At 37.7% G+C, this 24,504-nt stretch overlaps 1 protein-coding gene and 1 long non-coding RNA gene across 6 annotated transcripts; one reads left to right on the top strand and one right to left on the bottom strand.

Moving 5' to 3' along the window:
* Window positions 1–1,035: 1,035 nt before the first annotated feature.
* On the bottom strand, window positions 1,036–19,841 carry CBLL1 (Cbl proto-oncogene like 1). 5 transcript variants are annotated; one of them, XM_061413998.1, is made up of 6 exons: window positions 19,455–19,841; window positions 13,497–13,664; window positions 10,211–10,311; window positions 9,737–9,820; window positions 8,674–8,747; window positions 1,036–5,290 (listed from the first exon to the last, which is right to left on the bottom strand). In XM_061413998.1, the coding sequence occupies exons 1-6, from the start codon at window positions 19,501–19,503 to the stop codon at window positions 4,252–4,254; spliced, it is 1,515 nt and encodes a 504-aa protein (XP_061269982.1). In that variant the 5' UTR covers window positions 19,504–19,841; the 3' UTR covers window positions 1,036–4,251. The 5 variants fall into 5 exon arrangements, with proteins under 5 accessions (XP_061269982.1, XP_061269983.1, XP_061269984.1 ...); XM_061413999.1 differs by lacking the exon at window positions 19,455–19,841 and adding an exon at window positions 18,408–18,520; XM_061414000.1 differs by lacking the exon at window positions 19,455–19,841 and adding an exon at window positions 18,408–18,520 and having other exon boundaries at window positions 10,211–10,308.
* Window positions 18,706–23,244, top strand: LOC133246061 (uncharacterized). The gene is made up of 2 exons (XR_009735887.1): window positions 18,706–18,773; window positions 19,235–23,244. It is a non-coding gene; the product is annotated as an uncharacterized LOC133246061 (long non-coding RNA).
* Window positions 23,245–24,504: the final 1,260 nt, after the last annotated feature.

Below are 24,504 nucleotides of genomic sequence, written 5' to 3'. Positions count from 1 at the left end.
TTTGAAAATGGATATATGTATATATGTAACTGAATCACTTGGCTGTATACGCAAAACTAATGTAACACTATTAATCAACAATACTCCAATATAAAATTTTTTAAATTTGAAGTGGCATCTAGCATATAAATGAATATATTTCACATGATGGATGTTCAGTATGTATCTGAGTACAGGCCACGAAATACTACTTACCATGGATTATTAAGGTGCTTAACCAGAGCATGAAGCCTATTATTTAGTTGTCAGCTCTGCAACTAACATGATTTGTACACCAAAGTTATAACAGTGGTTATCTCTGGAAGGGAAAATTATGGTGGTGGTCAAGGGGATCTTTATTTGTAATATGACATATTTCTCCCCAAAACTTACTGCTTGTATAACTGAAATGAATACAAATTTTAAAACAAACAAAAAATTAAAAGGTTTTGAAAGCAACACATAGGAAGAAAAGTAAAAGGGAGTAAGATTTTTCAATGTGAAGACAGAGAACAATTTCAAAGGTAAATTAACAGGAAAAAGTGAAAGTGTTAAGTCACTCAGTCGTGTCCAACTCTTTGTGACCCCACGGACTGTAGCCTACCAGGTTCCTCTGTCCATGGGATTCTCCAGGCAAGAATACTGGAGTGGGTTGCCATTTCCTTCTCCAGGGAATCTTCCCAACCTAGGGATTGAACCTGGGTCTCCCACATAGTAGGCAGACTCTTTACCGACTGAGCCACCAAAAAAGACTAGATTAATAAGAAATAGACTTAAATACAGTATTAAAGTTGGTGCTTACAACTAACTTAGACTAGAAAAAGGATATTCTGAAGACATAGGCTAGATTTTTAGAAAGACGCGGTCCTGCCCAAGTGATAAAAACTCATGACCCACCACTGTTCATTTAAATCCTGTGATTCTGTAATGCCTAAAATTTCAAATGGGAGATGAGGAAATTAAAGTTTAATATTAAAATGTTGCTTTAACAATTCTGCCTTAACGGTTTTCCCCTCAAAGTTAGAAAACTGAAGGGGCATGAATCAAAACAAAAAATGTTTGAAAATTCAAATATTTTTATTAGTATTATTACCAAGTATTTTACCTGGCTTACCTCTCTTTCCCCTTTAAGTCTAGTATATCCAATATTGCTTTATTAGATCGTGCATATATTGTAGTACGTAAAGTCTGCTTGGTCTAGGCCACAACTGAACAGATTACAATTACAAACCAGTAAAGAAAAATAAATCCACTTCAGTTAGAATATAGTATGATTATGTCAAGCCTCAATTAACATCAATATACCAATTTGATGGTTGATCTAATAATCAGAAAAGTGTATTTTGGTTTCAGGTACTTGAGATTTTTCCACATACTTTTTTTTTCCATTAACGCTTTTTCAAAAATAAGTTTACATGGTTTTTCCAAAAAGACGTATGAAAGATACCCTTCGAGTACATCAGAACAAAGCCAAAAGCAGCTCTGTATACTTCATATCATAAAATGACCTATTTCAAGTTTAAAAATACGGTCAAATTATCTTTTCCATTTGCGTTTTAGTGTTAGTCTCTTATACAATAACTTGAGCAAGTGGTTTTTTACAGGGCAAAATGAATATTAAGTAGTTTCTTACAATCTTTGCAACTGATAATTTTCTCCAATACTATATATTATACTCTGAACAAGCATGCCACTTTAGAAATATTAACGTTCACCTTGCTGGTTTTAATCTCCCAAAACGTGAAATTTTGCTGTAAAAGTTGTATCGACGTGGAAAATTCTGCAGTCTCCCAAATGTGTCATCATTAGGTAAAAACTCACCTAGGCAAAATAGTATTTATGCTTTCATTTTATTGTTTTTAAGAATTAAACTGCCACCTCAGTAGTCTTTTAAGAGCAATATAATGAAACATACATACATTTAATTTAGACTTACGTCCATCATAGCTTCAAAGGCTTCCCTGAAATAAGGCTGGGATTCACATCTTTTTCCTTAAGGAAAGAAACACTAACAGTAATTTTGTTATCCTTCTACCCACCCACCCTCATTCAAACAATAACTAGATGAATTCAAGTCTAACACCATTAAAAAAAAAAAAAACTGTCTGCTACAACACATTCATCTGAACTGCCTCCCTGCATAACACATATTTCTTAAACCTAACCAAATATTTTAAAGCCTACAAGACTTAACATGTGGAATTTTACCGTGATAACATTTTTTTGTTCAATACATTCTAGTGAATTTCAATTAAGTCAGGTGAGCTCTTCATAAATAGCTGAGAAGCTTTAAAGTGAGTTTTGTTATTTCCTATTACATGAAACCAAACTATTGGTACTGAATTTTCAATAATATTTTAACAGCTCCTAAAAAGGGCCATTAAAGGTAATCAAGTTTGCACCAGTCCAAGTACCTACAGTAATATGATAGACACACTCACCACCATTTCACACTATTTCACTCCTATGCTTCTAATAACAATTTCTCATTAGAAACACCACATTAACACTGAACTCTCAAATTGCTAGGTGTGAAAAATCACGTACTTTCACTCAAAAAAAAAGTGTATTATTTTCAGCTGGTCATGGTTGAAAGGGCCATTTATATTATTTCAGCTCTAAATTTATAGATGACTTTGTATCAGTTATCCAAAGTGAGAAACTGCTTTGCCTGTTTCTGACAGAATTAAATGGTAAATTAGCCATCAGTTCACCTCTTGTCAAAAAGAAATGTTCTAAATTTATACACTATAAACTATTTAATAATAAACGGTATCTGTATACTACACATTTCATGTTTATGTTATGCACCATTTTGGGGGGGGAGGAAGTACTTCACAGGGGTGTATTCAAAGGATATATAGTAATATCCCAAGAATGTTGATTTATACATATGAATTCTGTATAAACTGTAAGTGGTCATCTTAGCTGGACTGTAACAAGCCCCTATAATGCAAAAGCTGACTCCGAAGGCACCTTATAATGCATTGAAATTCACAATTTAGACATTACTTTTCTCTTCAATACAAAATCATCTGGTAGTCTTCACTGTTGACTCTGCTAAAAAAATGTTCCAAGTTTTAGACTGCTTAACCAATAAAAGAAACAGGAAGTCAGTAATAGTTAAGTTAGAGAAAAACACCTTATACAGTAATGAAACCTGAGCAACGCAAGTATGTGATTACAAGAACATCCTTCATTAATACAGTATTCAAATTCCTCCATGGCATTCAAATTATACTTTAAAACCCAATAAACAAGAATCCACTTAAGTACAGGATCAAATTCTACCATGAAATGAGGAATTACATAAAGCCTATTCAGCCCTAAATATTTAGTTTCAGACAATGAGCAGAGAGGAACACACTTCATCTAAAGAATACCACTTATACAGTTCTATAAAATGTTACTTAAGGTTAATTAAAGTGTGATGCATCATATGACTCCAACCATTCGGTAAAAAGCATTAATGAGTAACAGCATCCCCAACAGCTTGGAGCCTACAGAGTTGATTACTTTGGCCCTATCTTTCCAAAAATATAAGCAATGCCTCTTAACATTACAGACATAAATATTCTTAGTACTGGAATTTCAATGTATTTTGGTGCTCCTGAGGCTGCCTATAAATGAAAAGGCATCCAAGTGAAGTGCATTATATACCTAATATACCTCAAAATTTCAGTGCCTAAAATGTGAAATAATTTTCTACCATTTAACAGTCTGCCTTACAGTAAATTTCTATTAGATTTTTACTTTTAGGATTTTATTGTAACTTTGGGAAATTAGTGGTAAAACATATGGTTTAAAAAACAGTATGTGGCTGCACTTAAGTTCACATAAAAATAGCATTTTTACAACCATATTGAAGTTTAATCCTTTTTACACAGGTTAACAAAATGTATCACAAGAAAAACTTAAACATTGGGTTTAACAAAGGACGTACTTTTGAAAGTGTAACAATGGAAAAATGTTTTCAATTTTTTTTCTTCTTACAAATGGTTACCTCTGGGTCAATTTACCACACTAGGGGAACAAAGTTCTTAAAATATAGCTGTGCTCAACTGAGCCACTTAACTGCACTACAGTATAGTACTTGAAATCAATCCTAAGGTCAAGATTTAAAACCATTTTAAGAGACAAGACCCTAAGTGTTGTACAGCCACCTCAGTAAGAGGCGCTTTTCCTTCCCCGAACAGTCAAAGCTTAAAGAAAAGATTGACTATACATATAAGTTTTGTTTCCTCATCATATCATCAGTTCAGAATACTATTATCATTGGTAATACGGTCTATATCTTGTCTGATCTGGATGATGTGGTCCAGGTAGTGGGGTTTGAGAAGGCGGACCCTGCATTCGTGGAGGAGGAGGTGGCCCTCTTGGTGCAGGCCATATACCAGGACTCATTCCCCCTGGTTGTGTAAATGGAGGGCTCAGAGTTCCTTGATCTTCAGTGAACTGGGGTAAAGAGTTGGGGTTGTAATGGTGAGGAGGGGGTGCAGTTACAGGTGGACCACCATGTTGAGGTGGGGGAGGTCCTGGAGGAGGATGATTCATATAAGGTGGCATCTGGGCAATAATATGTCCAGGGGGAGGGGTAATTGGTGGTGGAGCAGAGGTCATTGGTGGAGGTGGAGCTTGGCTATACACCAAGTGAGGAGTACCTGCGGCCTGGGGAGGATGTGGCATTGGATGGCTTATTGGTGGTGGAGGAGGTGGGGGTGGTGCATAATGTTGCTGTGGAGGCATAATATGATGAGGGTGCGAGACCACTGGTTGACCCTGATATTCAGGATGATGGTGAGCAGGTGCGGGGGCAGGAGGTGGTGGTTCTCTAGCACCTGGATTTGAGTCATCCTGAATAGGGACAGTTATTAAATTGCTGTGTTTTCTTGTTGAAATACGAAAGGTTTCCTGACTGACTGAGCGAGGTGGAGGTGGAGCCATGGACAATTCAGCTGGAGGAGCACGAATATCCTCATGTGGCTGATTATAGTGCTCGTGGGGCACATGTTGCAAAGGAGGTGGTGGCATCATGATGTGCTGCTTTGGCGGAATATGGCTCATATGGTGCTTGTCTGGCGGCATGATAAAACGATCGGGGATTTCAGCTGGTGGTGGGGCAATAGGAGGAGGATGAACATTTTCAAGTGAAGCCCGGGTAACAGGTTTTCCAGCTCTCATATGGCGGTGGTTGATATGAGCCTGTAAGTCTCTCTGAGACAAGTATGTTCTCTTGCACCCTTGAACAATGCTACACATGAAGAGAGAACCTCGTGTACACTGCTCAATTCGCTGCACAGGATCACTACAGCTAAATTAGAAGGGAAAAAAGTTTGATTTACTAAAAACAGACTATAAAAACAATGCACTAAATTTCAAAGATATGACTAGTTTTAAATTTTATTATGGAAAACTCTGCAAAAAGTTCACAATTAAAAGTTATAGTTAATGTAAGTGAACCTTTAATCTTTTCCACTTTGTGGTCTGTTTGCTATTAAGCATCAGCATTTCTGTCAACATCAAAACTCTTAAGAAAAAAATTTTAAGTGTTTATCAAACAGAGTATGTTTGAAGCAAAACCCTTTTCTTACCAAGATTTAGAATTTATCTGATTTCACAAACAATTCTATGTTTTGAATCTGTGTGCAAAAACCCCCAAAACTCCAAGAAGGGCAAACCAAAGGATCTTGTCAGAATCACAAAATGCAAACTTGTAGAGTATTTATTGACCAGTAAGCAATTTTCTGAGCAAATAATACTAAGTAGAAGATACTAAGTGAAAGGTGTTGCAAGAACTACAAAAATAAACAGGATCATCCTAACCATCAAGGTTCTTAATATTAAACAATATTTTAAATTCAAACCATGAATGCCAAGAGTCCTTTCAAGGAGGGGGGTCTTCCTGAATTGTCAAATTTACTAATACGAAGTATTACACACTCCTACTTTTCTAAATTATAAACACTAAATTTAACTCAATTATTTTCTTAATGAGTCAGGGTCAAATGGTAACTATTCTTCTTCATTCACTATTTTTTAATCCACTTTTGCCTTTAGAAGGCTTCTTGAAACAATAGAAAGAAGACTGAACTAGGAATTGGAACTGGGATCTAGTATATTGGCTCTGAGATCTTGGAGAAGTTATTTAAACTTTATTTCTTTATCTGTAAAATGGGTTATAACATCTAACCTTAACTCATAATGCTTTTATATAGACTTCACCCTAGTTAAAAGACGCTTACTCCTTGGAAGGAAAGTTATAACCAACCTAGATAGCATATTCAAAAGCAGAGACATTACTTTGCCAACAAAGGTCCGTCTAGTCAAGGCTATGGTTTTTCCTGTGGTCATGTATGGATGTGAGAGTTGGACTGTAAAGAAGGCTGAGTGCCAAAGAGTTGATGCTTTTGTGTGGTATTGGAGAAGACTCTTCAGAGTCCCTTGGACTGCAAGGCGATCCAACCAGTACATTCTGAAGGAGATCAGCCCTGGGATTTCTTTGGAAGGAATGATGCTAAAGCTGAAACTCCAGTACTTTGGCCACCTCATGCGAAGAGTTGACTCATTGGAAAAGACTCTGATGCTGGGAGGGATTGGGGGCAGGAGGAGAAGGGGATGACAGAGGATGAGATGGCTGGATGGCATCACTGACTCGATGGACCTGAGTCTGGGTGAACTCCGGGAGTTGGTGATGGACAGGGAGGCCGGGAGTGCTGCGATTCATGGGGTTGCAGAGAGTCGGACACAACTGAGCGACTGAACTGAACTAGTTAAAAGAACGTTTGAAACATCAATGAAACAGTGAAAATGACAGGACTTAATGATTAGTTAAGCACTAAACATGTATAAGCTATCATCATTGAATATGCAGGCCAGGTCATATGACCTGTATCAAATGGCTCCATATTCTTGATTTTGAGTGGTGGTGGTGTTCCTTCCTCACTGAAGGCTGGTACTACTACTTCATACTTAGAAGGCCTCCCTTTAGTGGCCATTTGGCACACTTCTAATTTTTTGCTTCTAATTTGCTGTAAACTCTGAAATAGCTCCACAGTAACAGGATTGGGAGGTGGGGGGCATTTCTTTGGGTGATGCTTAAGCATTAGTATATAATATTTACATTAATTTGGGTTGTCATTTCTTCACTTTCTGACCCAGGTCTGTTAATCCAGATAAGCTTATGTTTTAATATCCCTAACAGCCAACCAGTGATATGCCTACTGAAGTTACACTGAAAAACTTGAAAACTAAATTCCCTTTTAAATATTAACATCAAAACACTTACATAAAAGAGAAAACCTTCTGATGTCCTCTACGTGGTGTTTTACAACATCCAAAATCCCTTATCTCAATGAGGCAATCAAATTTACTATAGAATTTAAGTGGGTGTACACTGTGTTGGAAAATTAGGCACTACAGAAAATGAGGCAAATAGTGAATATGCACTTTCAATTTCCTAATTCTTTTGAATTATAATTATATTGAGAAAATATTCTTTAAACTCACACTATAAAATTAATGTGACTTTAAAGGGCTAATAAAATATGCTAAGAGAATTAGTTCTTACTGGTTTGTTAATGAATCATTCATTCTCTCCCACAGATGCCAATCTTCCTACACCATAAAAGAAAATTATCCCTTACAACTGTCCACAATTTTGTTATCAACTAATACTACAACCCTTGGGATAGGTTCTAACTTAGGTTATAAGTGACCTAGAAAGCCTACAGTTGTTCCAAAGAAGTTTCTCTCAAAATTTTTCTTAAATCTTCTATCAGGGGTTCTGAATTGATATAAAAATTCATAGTTTATTCTGGATCCTTTAAGACCATTCCCAAACAGATCACTATTGATCAACACCTCCCGATGATCTTAACGTGTCTGAGCCTGTCTTAGAACATGAAGGTGTTCTAAGATGTACTCAAGACATAATCAGGGGAGAAAGGCATTGAAACATGTAAAATATCATGTATGAAACGAGATGCCAGTCCAGGTTCGATGCACGATACTGGATGCTTGGGGCTAGTGCACTGGGACGACCCAGAGGGATGGTATGGGGAGGGAGGAGGGAGGAGGGTTCAGGATGGGGAACACATGTATACCTGTGATGGATTCATTTTGATATTTGGCAAAACTAATACAATTATGTAAAGTTTAAAAATAAAAAAAAAAAAAAAAAGACATAATCAGATTTGAAGTCAATAAATAAAAGTTTATACTTACATAGTACTTGCTATCTGCTACTCATTTACTTCTAATAATAACCCAGGGAGGTAAGTACTATTCTTAGCTCCATTTTACAGATAAAGAAATCGTCTATGTGACATAGTTAATAAATCACAAAACAGAGATTTGAATCCAGTAATTCTAATTCCAGAGTCTTTGCTCTAAATCACTACGTGATACTACCTCTCTAGCATCCCATTAAAATGAGAAAATATTTTAGGTTTACAATGCTAACTTTGTGATGTATTTATTATTGTTATTTTGGCCAATGTGAATTAACTGATAATAGCTAATTAGCCCTATCCTAAGGAGAAGGTTATAGTCAACTCTTGGCTCACAGAGAAACATTAGCCAGGTCTACACACTTGACATCTTGCCACTGGTCTATATCATACCCTCACCTTTAACCTAGATCATAAATCATTATATCACAATCCTTATTATTTAAAAATTTAATGATGATCTTACCCCGGACACATCTTATCTCCCTTTTTTTCATGTAAAATAGCACAGTCATAGCAAAACACATGCTTGCATGGAATCTGCGAACAGAGACACGTTACAGTTAATATTCTAGAGCAAATTAAAATACTTCGATAAAAAGCAACAGTGAGTGCAGTGACCTAGACATAGAAGGCACTTGAGAACTGTTGGTTAAAATGAACATTTATTAAGTACTAATTACATAAAAGCAACAGTTAACCTTTTTCAGTCACAAAGCTCTTTGTGAGAATGCAATGAAAACTTTGGCCCTTTCCCCAAAAAAACATATACATGCACATTCATGGTCCCTACAGGTTAAAAGCTCCTGAAGAATACTGTACAATGTTTCACCTAATCCTGTTATCTCCAGAAAGTATTTCATGGCAGTGAAAGAACAAGTATCTTCTACATTTAATATAAGCAGGCTTCTTCCCTGGTAGTCTTAAGTTAATGAACTTACATATATTTAAAAATAAATCAGAAGGACACAGTAAAATAATGTTACACTATTTTAGAACTCATAATTCATTACTGTTATTTAGTTATGCCACACAGCAAAGCAACAGTGCAGAATCCACAGCTTCTACCACCACAGATTTAACAGTAAATTCAACTTTTTCCAACAAAAATGTAAAACTATCTTTTTATATTATCAAAATTACTATAAAATTACAGTTGGGGCTGTATTTTAAGTGCTTAGAATTCAATACTCAGAAATCATAAATAATATTTAATTCAGTTCTATATTAAAAATTTTAGCCTTTAGAAATACTGATTTTATTCTATTAAAGAAAAAATTTTTTTTTCCTTAAGGATCAAACCATCCAAAGAAATTAGTTTCCTTAATTTTTTACAAGCAATCCAAGAATCTGTCAAGATAATTCTTTAAATGCATATTATCCCCAAATGTTCCTTAGCTATTTTATACTTATTCGTTATAAACTTTATTGTTAAACAATAATAAATCTATCTACTTAAATTTCAGAGTCCTCATCTCTACACAAATATATAAATTTATAAAAACAGAATTTAACTTAGTTATACTTACCATTCGCCCATAAATTTTAATAGGTAATCCACATTTGTCACAGAAATGAACTGGAGTATCATCCTTTTCACCTAAGATGTTTATCTGTTGAAATAATTAAAATTTCCTTAAGCATTTCTAAAAATTATGTCTATAAATTACACAATGAATTAGTATAGAAGTTACTAAAACAATTAGAAATGAAGATCTCTTGATATAATTCCCACATATGCCACATTATTTGGGCAACCATCAGTTTTGGGTTTTTTCCCCCTGTGACAGTGTTATTACTTATTGATTTTACTTGACATCACTGAAAATTACTTCAGATTATTTTTGGAAACAGTGAAATAGGGCATTAACAAACGATTTATGGGTAATGAAAGATATAATTATAATAAAAGTTCGCACTATTCTTTATGCAATCTAAATTGTCCTAATAAAGTATTTAAAATATTTCATTGTTCTAATAAATTTTTTTATTTTTACTTATACCTGAAAGTCCCAAAAAAGGTGTCCAGGAAATCTTCGTTGATTTCCAAACAGTTCACCCCCTTTACAGTCATACCGTTCTTCTTCATTATAATCAAATCCTTCTGAGAAAACAAAATGTTACCTATTAACTTTTTACATCTCAAATTTCATTTTGGAAATACAGGTACATAGACCTGTATTTTACATGGACAAAATAGACCTGTTCACTGACACCTTTCAAAGCTCCTCTAAGAACAGCATAATCAAGTCTTACTAAACAACTGCTAGAAATGATCCTGGGACCCATGCAGTCCAATTCTCATGCCTGAGAATATTGCAGTACTGGAGACCATAACAACACACAGAAGCGGAGCTAGGAATGGACCTCTGATCTCTTCACTCCTATTCAAGGGCTCATATTAACCCACCAGACTATTTCTGGTATAAAACTACTAATAATTATCATCATGATTATTACACAAGATACTGATTGTCATTTATTCTGATAATCTATAAAAGTGATATTACATTGTAACTGGTATTAGTGCCAAAGGATTAACAAAGAATTCTGCAGGCTTTCTTCTTATCACTTAGAAAATTAGGTAACCTCTTCTTCAACTTTAAATTGAACCTGATTTTAGAAACCTCAACATACTCATACTTCATCATTTCAATTAAAACCTTTCTTATTCACCCAAATAGCAAAATTTATATCCTATCTACAAGTCTCCTCCCCTACACTGTATGTATCAATAAAGTTCAAGATGAAGATCAAATATGCTCAATTTCTCTGACCTGATTAAAAAGTTGATGGCAATCCTCTCATCTTATACAAAAGAAAAGAAAATCAGTGAACAGTCTGATGGGGATTCTAAGCAGAATTCAATTACCTAAAGTAAAGCTGAGAAGACAAATCTATCCCTCCAATATGCCAGGCTTCTCACAACTTTTGGCCCTAGAACTGGTTAACATCTGCAGACAGACACACAGGCACAGATGCAATAATTTCTTGAGGCTGATACTGATACACCAGTGTACTGCTATCTAATTACCTGCAACACCAATGTAGAGTTCTTCTAAGTTACATCTGAGTGACCCTAGGCTCTTAGATGGCCCATTTATAGCTTATAAAAGCTGCTGTCATCAAAAACTCAAAATAAGGAAAATTAATTTTTCTACTTATCTAAAACTCAGAAAATTATTGAGCAGAACAAGAACTAAGAAAATCACCAGTACATTATCATTATCCAGAGTGGTTCAACCTATACTCCCATCATTAAACTATACATATATCTGTATAGATAACAAAGCAGCAGCTGCTGCTCCATCAGTAACCTAGGGTACTCTGTCTTTGGCCTTTCTAGTTTTAAAATGGAGAAGGCAATGGCACCCCACTCCAGTACTCTTGCCTGGAAAATCCCATGGCCAGAGAAGCCTGGTAGGCTGCAGTCCATGGGGTCACTAAGAGTCAGACACGACTGAGCGACTTCACTTTCATTTTTCACTTTCATGCACTGGAGAAGGAAATGGCAACCCACTCCAGTGTTCTTGCCTGGAGAATCCCAGGGACGGGGAGCCTGGTGGGCTGACGTCTATGGGGTCACACAGAGTCGGACACGACTGAAGCAACGCAGCAGCAGCAGCAGTTTTAAAATAATTTTTTATAACTATACAGTAATGTATAAATAAATTATTGTGTAACAGTAAAACAATGCAAAAAAGCTAAAATCCCCTTCCTAGCCCTTTCCTCTCAGTTATCTCTTCATCCCCTCCCACTTCAAGTCACACCCCATTTTTGTTTTAACAACCAAATATGCATCCATAAAAGTTCCAAAGCCACGATCAGCAAACTTTATCTAACTTTATCTGCCCAAAGACCAATTAATACTGCCATACCTGCAATTACTCAACTATGCCAATATAGTGTGAAAGCAGCCATGTGTTGGGTGCCCTAAGCTCAGTCATGTCCAACTCCTTGTGACCTCAGGGACTATATACAGCCCACCAGGCTCCTCTGTCCATGGGATTTTCCAAGCAAGCACACTGGAACAGGTTGGCATATCCTACTCCAGGGGATCTTCCCAACCTAGAGATCGAACCCGAGACTCCTGCATTGGCAGGTGGATTCTTTACCACTGACCCACCTGGGAAGCCCGAAAACAGCCAGACAATACGTAAAAGAATGGGCATGCATGTATTCCAATACAACTTTATTGATTAAAAACAGCACTGGATTTGGCCCATAGACCACAAAAACTGTTTTATACTCAAGAAATGGTGAAAGTCCTCTCTAAGGATAACATAAAACCCAGAAGTTCAGTACAAAAGACAAAGAATTGTCAAGCTTCTCTACAATAAAAATTTTATACATAAAATTCAAAAGACAAATTGGGAATATACACAACATATAACAAAAGCCAATTTTGTTAATCTACAAAGAACTCATAAAAATCAAGAGAAAGACAATCAAACAGGAAAAAAATGGGAAAAGGATATGAACAGATAGAGCCTAGAAAAAAGAAATGACCAATACTATGAAAACATACAGCACTACTCATAAATTAAAGAAATGTGTATCAGTACAAAAATCTGTAAAGGATAATAGTACCAATATTGGCGTGGGAGTATCAAGTGACGTACTATTTTTTAAGAACCATTTGACAACAATCTATTAAATTCTAAAATGCATAAATTCTAAATCCACCAAGTTATAAAATGCCCAAATTCATGCAAAATTTAAATTTCAAAATATACATACTAAGGTGTGTATTCTACAAAATATACATACTAAATAAATAAGGACATTTACTGCAAAATTGTCTCTAACAGCAAAATGTTAAAAAAAAATTGTTAAAGTATGGTATATCCTTAAGTGAAATACCTAAGCCCATTTTCTTAAATAAGATACATCTGAATCTACTGAGAAGGCAGAATCTCACATGCATCTTACAAAAAAGGTGGGGGGTGGGGGGGCAGTGATAAAGCAACTATGAAAATGTCATACCAGGGATTATTTGAGGGGGGAATAAAAATGGGAGAACAATTTTACTTTAGTATTATGTTTTCTGCGATACTGTTTAGATCTTTCTAAACAATAGATAGTATTACTTTCAACAACAAAAGAAAATAAATCAAAAATATTTATAAAGGGATAGAAAGTAAAATATGCCAAAATGAGAAGTCAAAAGACTGAAGAAGAGAATATTTAAGATAAAAAAAGAGGTGGCTAAAAGTAAATAAAATCACATGGCTTATTTGGTGGAATCAGATATAAAAGAAAGACTTTTGGACCTGTTAAACACATTACCTTCATCACCAGCTGGAGCCTTTGCAGGCATCCTGTTTATAGTCCTTGGAGTTCGAGGTGAAGCTTTGGCTTTGTTCCCTTGTTTGGAGATGAGCTTTATAGGAATTCGTCTTCGAACATCAAGACCACCCAATGATCCAGAACTATTAGTGCCTTGTAACTCATTGTCTATGTTAGGAAAAAAAGTTGTAATTTCTTTTAGGTTTTCTTTTTGAAGGTTATTCTGGCACAGGTATTAAAGCAATATACCCAACATCATGAAGGGCTCAGTATCTGATTTCAAATACTAGGCTATGTAAGTTCAAGTACCAATTTTCTCTATTCTGGATAAACTCTTAAAGCAATGCTTTTTAAGACATGGAGCCCTTTAAAAAGTTGACAAAAGCTATAGAACCTCTCCCTAAGAGGATGGACAATAAAATTTTCCATGTAATTCCAGAGGGGTTTATAGAAACATAAAATCCTTCATCAGCCTAAGGTAAGAAACTGTCTAGCAACTGTAAGATTTTTTTTTAAAGAAGGAATAAAAGGTAAAGAAAGAACAGCAAAAAGAAAGAAAACCATCATTTCCATCAAGCATGCAAAGTAGGCACTCAATGAATTTAGTAATCTGCATCTACATCCGGATAATCAATAAAACTGGAAACACAAAACTAACACTGACAATGGTAGAATTAAATCAATAATACCCTGAAAATGAAGTCAGTTTCAGGGATGTGATTATCCTCTTCGGTATAAAATAATTTTTCTAAGAAGCAGTCAGGAATATACTAAAAATTAACACACAATTTAGTAGTAAACACACACACTAATGTACTATACCATTTCTAGATGCACAGGTGACTGCGCTGTTCTTAGTCAGCACTGTAATGGTAAATTATGGGTGAGGAGGATGCAAGACTTCTGTACTTCAACTAGGCCTACACAACTGACACTTTCTATGTCTCTGTTACTAGCTTATGAAATAAATTTACTCATATCCAATGAGTAATACGAGCATTATTTCATAGAACTGACTCTATTTTAAGATTAAAAGCCACCTTTTTTCAAGTCCATGATGACATATTACAATCCAGAAAATATCTACCTTTATCTGCTAAAAACAGAAAGGGAAATGTCCTGAAGTGGGAAATGCAAATAATTTAAAACAGTAACATTTTAAACATGACAATTAGCGAACAACGCTATGTAACTGCCATTGCAGGAGACAGCACAATCAGAGACATAACCAAACTATCCACATTAAATTCACTAAAGTCAAATTTAGAAGTAGTATTCTACCCAGCAGTAATCATCTCCAAGAATACTAGAATTACACATCGATTTGCACTCTTTCTCAATAATACACAGAACAAAATTCAAAATCGGTCCTTAATTATTAATTTAAATATCTTTCAGTCTGCTTTCTATTATTATTTTCGTAACAGCTAACCTGCAAAAAAAAAAAAAATCATGGGAATGGGAATACATGGACAGTTGAGAATCTTAAACTAGGATAAATCCATCTTGATTTAACTCTCCATACTTCAACAATCAATTAAATCAATACTTGATTTAACTCTCAGTGTATCAACAATCAGATAATGCTTTCATCTGCTTTCACTCTAGTTGCATTTAGTTGCTAAATATCTACAAGCAATGAAGTAGCAAAAAGATAATAATGTATTTCATCTGCTTTGACTCTAGCTGTTTAAAGTACCTACAAACAATGTAATAGCAAAAAGGTATGACAGAATGATTTTTTTTTTTGCTTAGAAGGTAATTCCTGATTTTTCAATGAATTAAAAAAATAGCAACTTATCAGAGACAGTTCAACGTTGTCTTTCCGACAGTAAAAGAACTCTGAACGGTTTTTCCTTGGTGAAACAACACTTCATTACTACAAGTCCTTTTCACACTACCCTAGACATCTGAGGTCACAATTATGACTTTCAAGAGCCTACTGCCCTCTAACATCTTGCAGCCTGCCTCAGACTCCAAGTTCAAGCTGTTAATAGTGACATCACTCTGGGTTTATCTTGGGGCTTGGGAGGTTTTTATTATGAGTCAAAGTATACTTTTGAATATCACAACTAAAAATCCTAAAACCCTAACAACAAAAGTCCTTGGATATTATAGAAAGTGAGAATTAAGGAGGTAACCACTCATATGAAGTGAAATCCACTGTAAAAGGCCTAATACGGAATACTGTATTATATAGGTTTTTAAAAGATTTGTGCAGAATCTTATCTTGAATTAAAGGAATCAAGAAATATTTTTACAAAATTTAGGTTACAGTTACAACTAAGTGCTAATCTTTAGAATGGCTAAAGACTCAATCAACTGTTAATTAGCAGTTTCTTAGAGTAATTTTCTATTACAATACTACAGGATAGCCTTCTTTTTATGACTGACAATTTCAGCACATTCCCAAAACCAGTCATTTTTGCATAACATTCAAGAGTTCCATCAATCTCCCCAGGGGCCTCTTTTAATCCTTTGATATTAGAATTTTCCTTTTGAGATGCCTATCCTGACATAATGTGTTCAATTTACTGGCTATCTGGCACGTCCTCATTTCCCAATGATTTTATTTGTGATTCAATTACCAAACTCACATTTATGAATATCATAAAAACTTGAATATTTTGTAAGGTTTGTAATCACAATCAGTGTACAACATTTAATACCATTTTCTGACACGAAACTGCTAAGGACACTGCCTTATAAGGAAATTAACTAAAAAACAAAAAAAGAAAAGAGGCTCATGCTAAGCAGCAGGGATATCTGAGTAGGAACTATTTTTTCAAGTGGTCAGTTCATTAGTGAATATTTCCATGTTAGGATGACTTTTACTTTCTTAGGCAACTTTTAACTTAGAAAGTAGGATAAATACTCAGATACACACCAACCCACATTACAATTTCCTAACATAATAAACTGTGAAAAGTGCTCGACTCCCAATTCCAGTAACAGGCTCAAATGAGAAACATTTCACTAACGTGGCACATTTGCTTCTCTAACACCAAGATTTCACGGTTTCAATTCTATAAAACCTCCAAATACTAGAGTTCCCTAGAGCCTGCTGCTAGGCCCTCTTCTCTACTGTTTTGCCTTTCCTTAAGTGATCCCATCCATCCTCACGCCTTAAAATCATTCCAAACAAACTGCCCTATGATTTCCACTTGACATCTCCCCTTCTATGTCCCAACAAACACCTCATACTTAGCAGTTCAAAGTCTTGTTGCCAGATTCCCATTTGTTACCTCTACTCCATTTAAAAAAAAAAAAAAGGTATTTTTCTCCCAAGTCCTCCAGTAAAGGACACCACTCAAACTAGAACCCTACACACCTTTCCTTTCTCTCATATGCCTCCAAACCAATCCACCAGGGCCTGAGTTCTATCACCAAAATATTCACTGAATCTGCCCATTCCTGTTTTTAGTAAACCAAGCCACCATCACTAAACCACGCTTCCCTTCTGGTCTATTGCAACCACTTCCTAAATTTTCTATTTATCTTGCCTCCTTCTCTTACACCATTCTTCATACAACAGCCTATTACACTTTAAAGAGAGATTATGTTCCTCCTCTACTTCTGTTCAATGGCTTCATATTGCACTGAAAATAACACTCAAATCTTTACCATGGACTTCAAAGTCTTGCACCACCCGACTCCTGCCTTCCTTACCAATCTTATCTTAGGGCTCTTTCCCTCTACATAAGTGCAGCTGACTGGTTTTCTCTTCATTTTCCTCCCTCAGAGTCTTAGTACGTGCTATAAACGCTTTCCACGTGATTTACGCCAAGCTGGATTCCTCTCATCCATCAGGTCACAGCTTACCAATGTTACTTTCCTAAAAAGACTCTTCTGACCACCATCTCTGAAGCTTTCACTTTCCACAGCCCCATATGTCTTCTTCAAAGCCCTCATAATCTGTATTTCTAAAAACTTGTTCATTGTGCTTTTCCCAATAGAACGTAACCTCCATGAGGACAGGTACCCAGTTCATCTTGTTTACCATTCCACCTCCAGGCCTAGAAGAATATGTGTATATACATACGTGTATGTGTGTCTTTGTGTGTATATATATATATATATGAAATTAAGTGGACAGTTGATGACTGAGGAATCCTAACTAATACTTGATACTGGGAAAAAGCCTTTTATCACCTTACTAGTAATACGGCTGATACAACTGAACGGAGCAGTATCTAACTCCAAATGCACTCATTCAACATCCAAAAACTGCAAGGAAGCAAAAGACAAAAAACACTTAAGAAAGAATGGAGTCATTCTTACTTGGAGAAAGTGATGAGAATATCTTGATTTTAAGCTCAAGACTGGTGGTGGTTAAGGACCACAGCTGAAGCGCGGGGCATGCTATAGGCTTAAGCAGAAAAGCTGCTCCCGGTATCATTCCAAAAACCATATCCGACTCCCTTCTCCCACCTCTAGTCCAAGAAACACCGGAGAGACAACGACAGGCAGTGACCACCGCAGCACCCGCCCAAATCTGACTGAAACAGCAGGAAGTCTCTAACCCACTCTATCACATCGACTCCCAGCGTAATGAGACTTCCCAGACTCTACCCGCCAGTCCCCATAACGTAGGGCAGAGCACCCCAAATGAGGGGAAAAACTGCCGGCGCTCTGTCCTCTCCGCGAAGCCCGCGCCTCCCGCGGTGCCGGGTCCGGGCTCAGAAGGAGCTGCCGTTGCCGGCACCGAGGCTGTAGGTACCACATCCGAGGGTAGGCCAGGAAGTAGCAGGCCCTCGCCGGACACGGGAAGGGGGTCTGTGACATTCCTTCCTCGCCGCCACACCCCAGTGCTGTAAGGCGAATGTAACCCCTCTATGTTCGCTGGGCGACCAGTCCCCGGCCGGCCAAGGGGGCATGGAACCTGGACCCCCACTGCCTCCGCCTCCTTACCAGTGTGATCCATGATTCGACTCGCAGGGCACAGTGGGAGCGGAAGTCAACCGCGCCGGAGTCGCAGGGAGCGCGTGCGCGGTACCTTCCGGAGCCCGGGAGGCGGAAGTGTGGTCAGGTGAAACCAGGTTGGTTCCCTCCAAAAGTTCCCTTCTCTTGCGTCCGCTAGCCGACTCCGGTGAGGGAGTCAGGCTCAGTTCGGGCAGAGAGAGAAAAAGCGAGTACGCGGGGAGCGTCAGTGTAGAGGCTGCTAAAGGTTCCTCTCTTGTGCTTCCACAGGAAGTAGCCTTTTAATGTGGAGCGGAGACTGACGGGAACGGGGGAGGGAGAGAGCCGGTAGTAGCCGGAGGACTAAGCTCGCGGCAGGTAAGGCGGCCGCCGCGCCCCGCACCGCCGCACCCCCAACCCCGCGCGGAGCTTTGCCTTCTGGGACTTGTAGTGCCCCCGGCCGGGACCCTGGTGCCGACCTAGCCCAACTGCGCAGGCTCAGCCGTTGGGCTGTCCCCACCCCGGCGGGCGGAGTAACGGTTTGGAATCCCCCAGAGTCCGCGAGCTACGTTCTCCGGCACCCCCGGTCAAGGAAGAGTGTAAACACGCGCGCTCCGGAAAGCGTCCTCCAGCGGGAGGTTGCCTAGGGGACGGTTGAGCTGTGTAAGGCTACCAGCTAGAGAGAAAAGCTCTGTGCATATATGTCTACATTTTGCTTTGCCGTGATGAGCTGCACAGACCCACGCAGAGCTGACTTGGGTATCTACCCCGGTTCCCATCTCTCAAGTTGCTAACAGTTGAAACCCATTTCTAACGCTTGATTAGCATTCATTTTCTAGGGAAACCTCCCCCTCCCCCTAGAACTCCTGTCCTAAGGACTGTACGCGGGGCCAGGTGGAGGACGGATGCGGCGCAGCCGACTCTTAATAAAGGTCAGCGGGGACTCCAGTGCGGAGTAGAGCTGAGGATGGGGAGAGAACGTTAGGGCTGGCCGCGAGGGAGCCGTGAAAAAGGGGAAAGGCCTAAAATGAAGAGACAAGTTACCGCCACGGGCAGTACCTAGTTCCAGTTCTTGGTCCCAAGGGTTGGTGGTTGCTGCAGCTTTCATCGTTCTCAGCCGAAACAAAAGACAAGTGCCAAAGAGTGATTCCTGAGGACCTTCTGGGCCGTCTCCACCTCGCGACCCTGGCGCATGTGTCCACTCCCTTCTCCAGCCCTTCACACTTGATGATCTCGAATGAGTAGAAAGGAGCACAATTAGTGGAAAACACAAGCTGGGGAGTCAAGGGATTTGGGTTCTATTCTTGTCGTCCCTTGGTGACGACATCATTACCTTGTGTTATGCACGCTTTCAGTGCCAGAGTTCCTAGATCAATTAAAGATTATTATGTCGACCTCTTAGAGAAGCGGTTTCATGGTGCTGAATTCGGAGTCAAGTTATGTGTAGCGTTGTGCTCTATCTGTATAGTTAACCAGTGAGAGCTTGGAAGAATAATGATGAGTAATACTGTAAGTGTTCTGTGTTATTTGGTGAATGTTTTGGTGGGATCTTTTAAAAGACTTACCGTTTGTGCAGCTTTATAAACAAGTTTTTAGGTGCATTCACAACTAAGGACAATTGTGATTCAGAGTTACTCCTGCTTTTGTTAAAATGTAAGTTTTTGTATCCCTAAGTGGTTTTCAAGATGCTTTCAATTGCTGGGCATTTTTTGTGTTTTGCAAGTTGGAGGAAACAACCTTTCTTCCATACTTCCTTGTTTCTCTAAATACAATACTGATATGAAAATCAAGCATTTTCCACCAATTTTGTGTGTAAAAGAAAGTAGTTGTCACCTAGAAAGTGTTTTGTTTTTTTAATTTTTTTTGATCCTCATATTTAGCCTATCAACCATCCTTCAGACAAGATCAGTTGCATTCAGGGTGGTATGGCCATAAACTCAGTCATACTTCAGATTGATGCAGATCCAGGTTCAGAATAATAATAGTGTCTGCTGATGCTATTTAAAGAATTAGAATTTTTTTTAAAAAGTCTTCAAACTGTGTTTTATGTAATTTAATATGTAAGTCAGAAGTTATGTCAGCATTTTATGGTGCATCAAGTTATGAAAATTTACTAAAAGGAAACTCACATGTTTAGATTTCTTATTGCTAAAATGTTAGGTAAACATTTAAATTATTTGATTTGACCTCGTGCTTTTATGCATTTCTGTAGCATCTGTGCTCTATATTCACTTTCCCCTTAACTATATCCTTACTTTACTAGTACAGTGGCAATATGACAAATTAATTTCTTCCTCAAAAATGATAAGAGAAATTGTATGTAACATTTTATTACTGCCCTCTGGTATCCATTGTTGCTAACCTTTGTGCTGTAAGCAGTCACAATTTTACTGAAAGTCAACATTTATACTTAATTTATAGCTTGGTACTGTCCTAAGGTTTATAAAAATGAAACATCATGGTAATGGACAATCAGAAGCACCAAGGTATATATCATATTTTCATCTTATTGACAGACATCTGCTAGTCAGTGCTCTTCAAGGTGTTTTGATGACCTTGCATTTAAATACATAGCACTATTTACTTACAAAAAAATAGGATGTATGTGTCAGAGAGCTTGAGACTCCTCAATGGCAGATCAAGGGCAATAACTTTCATTTCTTTAATTTTTTTTTTGTTTTTTCCCCTCACTGCAGTCTTATGGAATCTTAGTTCTGGAACCACATATCAAATCCTGCCCCCTGCAGTGGAAATGCCAAGTCTTAACCACATGCTCTTTTAATTGTAACAGTGTAGTGCCTAAGACCACAGAAGGAAAAAATACATATAAATAATGGTTCCTATATGCAGAACCATATAGCCTAGCATTTATAGAAATAATTAAAAACATGGAATTACATTCTGTGTCTTTCAGGAGAATGCAGTGCTACCTACATTCAGAGAAAATTATGAGCTGAGGGAAGTTAGGTAGACTGACTTTATCTTGATGAACAGGATTGCATTTGAAGGTGAGAAGAGAAATGAAAGAGGCACATCAAACCAGAAAGAGCAAGGTCACAGATGTCATAGCTTCTATAGAGAACAGTGATCAGCTTCACTTTGGTCCATGTTTGGGAATACTGAAAAATAAGGTTTGATTATAGAGAGCCTTGAAAAGAAGATTTCAGAGTAACAGTTCAGAAAGAGCATATAGACAAAACCTAGCATGTTATGTTTATGAAAACAACACAATTCAGCAAGGTAGATTCAGAAACAATGAGCCAATCTTAAGTGTGGGTAGGAGGAAGTCAGTACTATTAACCTGTAAGAACAATTGACCAGAAAGCCTGAGACTCCCTGTGATGGCCAAAATGCCAGCAAGTGCGAGTGATCTGTTAATAAGAGAACCGATCAGGACAGTGTCCACTAAACGTGAACAAGTTTGATAAGTAGATATGAATAGGAAAGGTAGTGGACTGTAGTGATAGATATATGGACTTGGACGTTAAAAACTGGGTTCTAAGCCCAACACAGCTGTAAGACTTTAGACAGATTACCTAATCTCGTGGCTGGCTAACTTCATTTATAAAGTGGGAATGATAATAGTACCTACCTGTAGGGCTACTTTGAGAATTAAATATTATTTTCTATCTAAAGCATTTAGTACCGACTGGCACCCAGTAAACCCTCATAAAATGATAGTTTTTATTACCAGAGTAGTTACTATATTCATTGCTTCATGAGGTGATTAAGTGAGACAACAATATAGCACCTGCCCCATTATTAAATGAGTGTTAAATGTTAGCTGCGATTTCATTATTGCCTATACATATGGATTGGAGATAGGTTTTGACAATAAGGTCAGTAGGGCAGTTTTAGACCTCTTAGCATACAGATGCACACACCAAGCAAGCCTGATGTTTAGCCAAGGCTCTTTGACTTTTGTTTATTGGAGTAAAGTGAGTGAGTGGCCTTCAAGCATCATTAGCAGACTTAACGAACTCCAGCCTCTCCCAGTCCCAGCTTTCTCCTCTCCCTTCCAGCTGCTAAAATGGCCCAAACATGTTACCACAGCTGAGCCTTATTAAGTATGGCCCCCAGCTTTCCAAAAACTATCAGAAACGGCCAGAGACAGATTTGGGGAATAAGAAGGAAGCAAGACTACAAGGACTGAACATTACTGATTGAAGGCACTTCCCCACTCTGTCCTTTGAAGCCTGGTGATGTATTTACCCATTTGGATAGGAATGTTTGTTCTAGAGAATCTCTGCAGCCTTCCTTCTCTTCTGAGGACAGTTTTGCAGTGGATATCCTTTCAGCTTATAGGCCTGCTCCTCCCAACCGCTCCTCTACTAAAAGATTCATGTCTTGTTTTTTTCTCTCCACATCTATGTTCAGCTCACATCTAAAAGAATGTTTAGCGGTTTTACACTACTCTGAGCAAACTGTGTCATACTAGTACATGAAAACAGTTTTTTGACAGTAGATTTAACACTCACCTGTCGCTCAGTTGAGAAAAATACTAGGCCTGAATCTGCAGTTCTTACTCCCACCTTAAAAACCTACCTACCCATCAAGGCTTCTGTTCATGTGCCATTTTCCCCGTCAGGGCTTCTCTGACTCATGCTTCCAATAGGTAATATATGTAGTAGAGAAAGAGCATGAGCTTTGGGATGAGGCAAAATGGGGTTCCAATCTCAACTCTTGCTGTGTGATATTGGAAGATTACTCAAGCTCAGTTTCTATGTCAGTAAAATGGTGACAATAACATTCCTTGCAGAAGTGGTCTGAAGATCTTAGGAGATGCGTCTGTGAAGGCTTCTTATTGCTTGCTAAATAACAGGCCCTCAATAAATGTGCATTTCCTTCATTCCTCTTGGTAATTACTGCTCTTTCAGATCTACATTTAAGATAGCACTGTCTTAATTCATATTTTAGAAACATATTTTATCCAAGTATGCCCCTAGAGGATAGCATGCATTAGTAGTTCATACTTGTATAATATACAGTATTTAGCAGAAGGCACTCAAAAAAATATTTGTTGACTTACTAAAGAATGCCATCAAACATAATATGACCCTGTCAAAAAAAATTTAAACTTTTGACCACAAATGGATATGGCAAACAACTGGATAAAACCTTGCAATAAAAAAACAACTGCAGTAGGATGGCAATGACCACAAGAATTGTAAAGAATTAGTGACAATTTATTACACCAATTTTCACAATTCATTCAATAAAATGAGCAAAGAGCATTTAATGCCAGAAGACAACAACCCATATCTGCCAACATGAAATTCAAACAGTACAGCGAGCCTGAGGTTTTCTTGAGTGAGAAAAAAATATATTAAATAGTAATGCATATATGTGGAATCTAGAAAAATAGTACAGTTAAACCTATTTGCAAAGCAAAAATAGAGACGTAGATGAAGACTACAAACATATAAACACCGGGGTTGGGGGAGGGGGAATGAACTGGGAGATTGGGATTGACATATATATACTATTGATACTATATATAAGATAGATAACTCATGAGAAAGCACTGTATGGCACAGGGAACTCTATGCTCTGTGGTGACCTGAATGAGAAGGAAATCCAAAAAAGAGGGGAGATATATATTCATATAGCTGATTCACTTTGCTGTACAGCAGAAACTAATACAACATTGTAAAGCAACTATGCTCCAATAAAAATTAAAAAAACAAAACTGTGTAGGTGTGTGCTTGTTTAAACATATACACGTTTTGTTGTTCAGTTGTTAAGTCATGTCTGACTCTTTGCAACCCTGTGGACTGCAGCACGCCAGGCTTCCCTGTCCTTCATTATCTCCCAGAGTTTGCTCAAACTCGTGTCCTTTGAGTCAATGATGCCATCCAGCTATCTCATCCTCTGTCGTCCCCTTCTGCCCTCAGTCTTTCCCAGCATTGGGGTCTTTTTCCAGTGAGTCAGCTCTTCACATCAGGTGGCCAAAGTATTGGAGCTTCAGCTTCAGTATAAGTCCTTCCAGTGAATATTCAGGGTTAGTTTCCTTTAGGATTGACTGGTTTGATCTCCTTGCTGTTCAAGGGACTCTAAAGAGGCCTCTCCAGCACCACAGTTTGAAAGCATCAATTCTTTGGCACTCTGC

The sequence above is a fragment of the Bos javanicus genome, chromosome 4 (assembly GCF_032452875.1).
Source record: "Bos javanicus breed banteng chromosome 4, ARS-OSU_banteng_1.0, whole genome shotgun sequence".
Classification (NCBI taxonomy): Eukaryota; Metazoa; Chordata; class Mammalia; order Artiodactyla; family Bovidae; genus Bos; species Bos javanicus.
The sequence above is the reverse complement of the archived record's forward strand: the minus strand, read 5'-3'. Positions and strand labels throughout refer to the sequence as shown.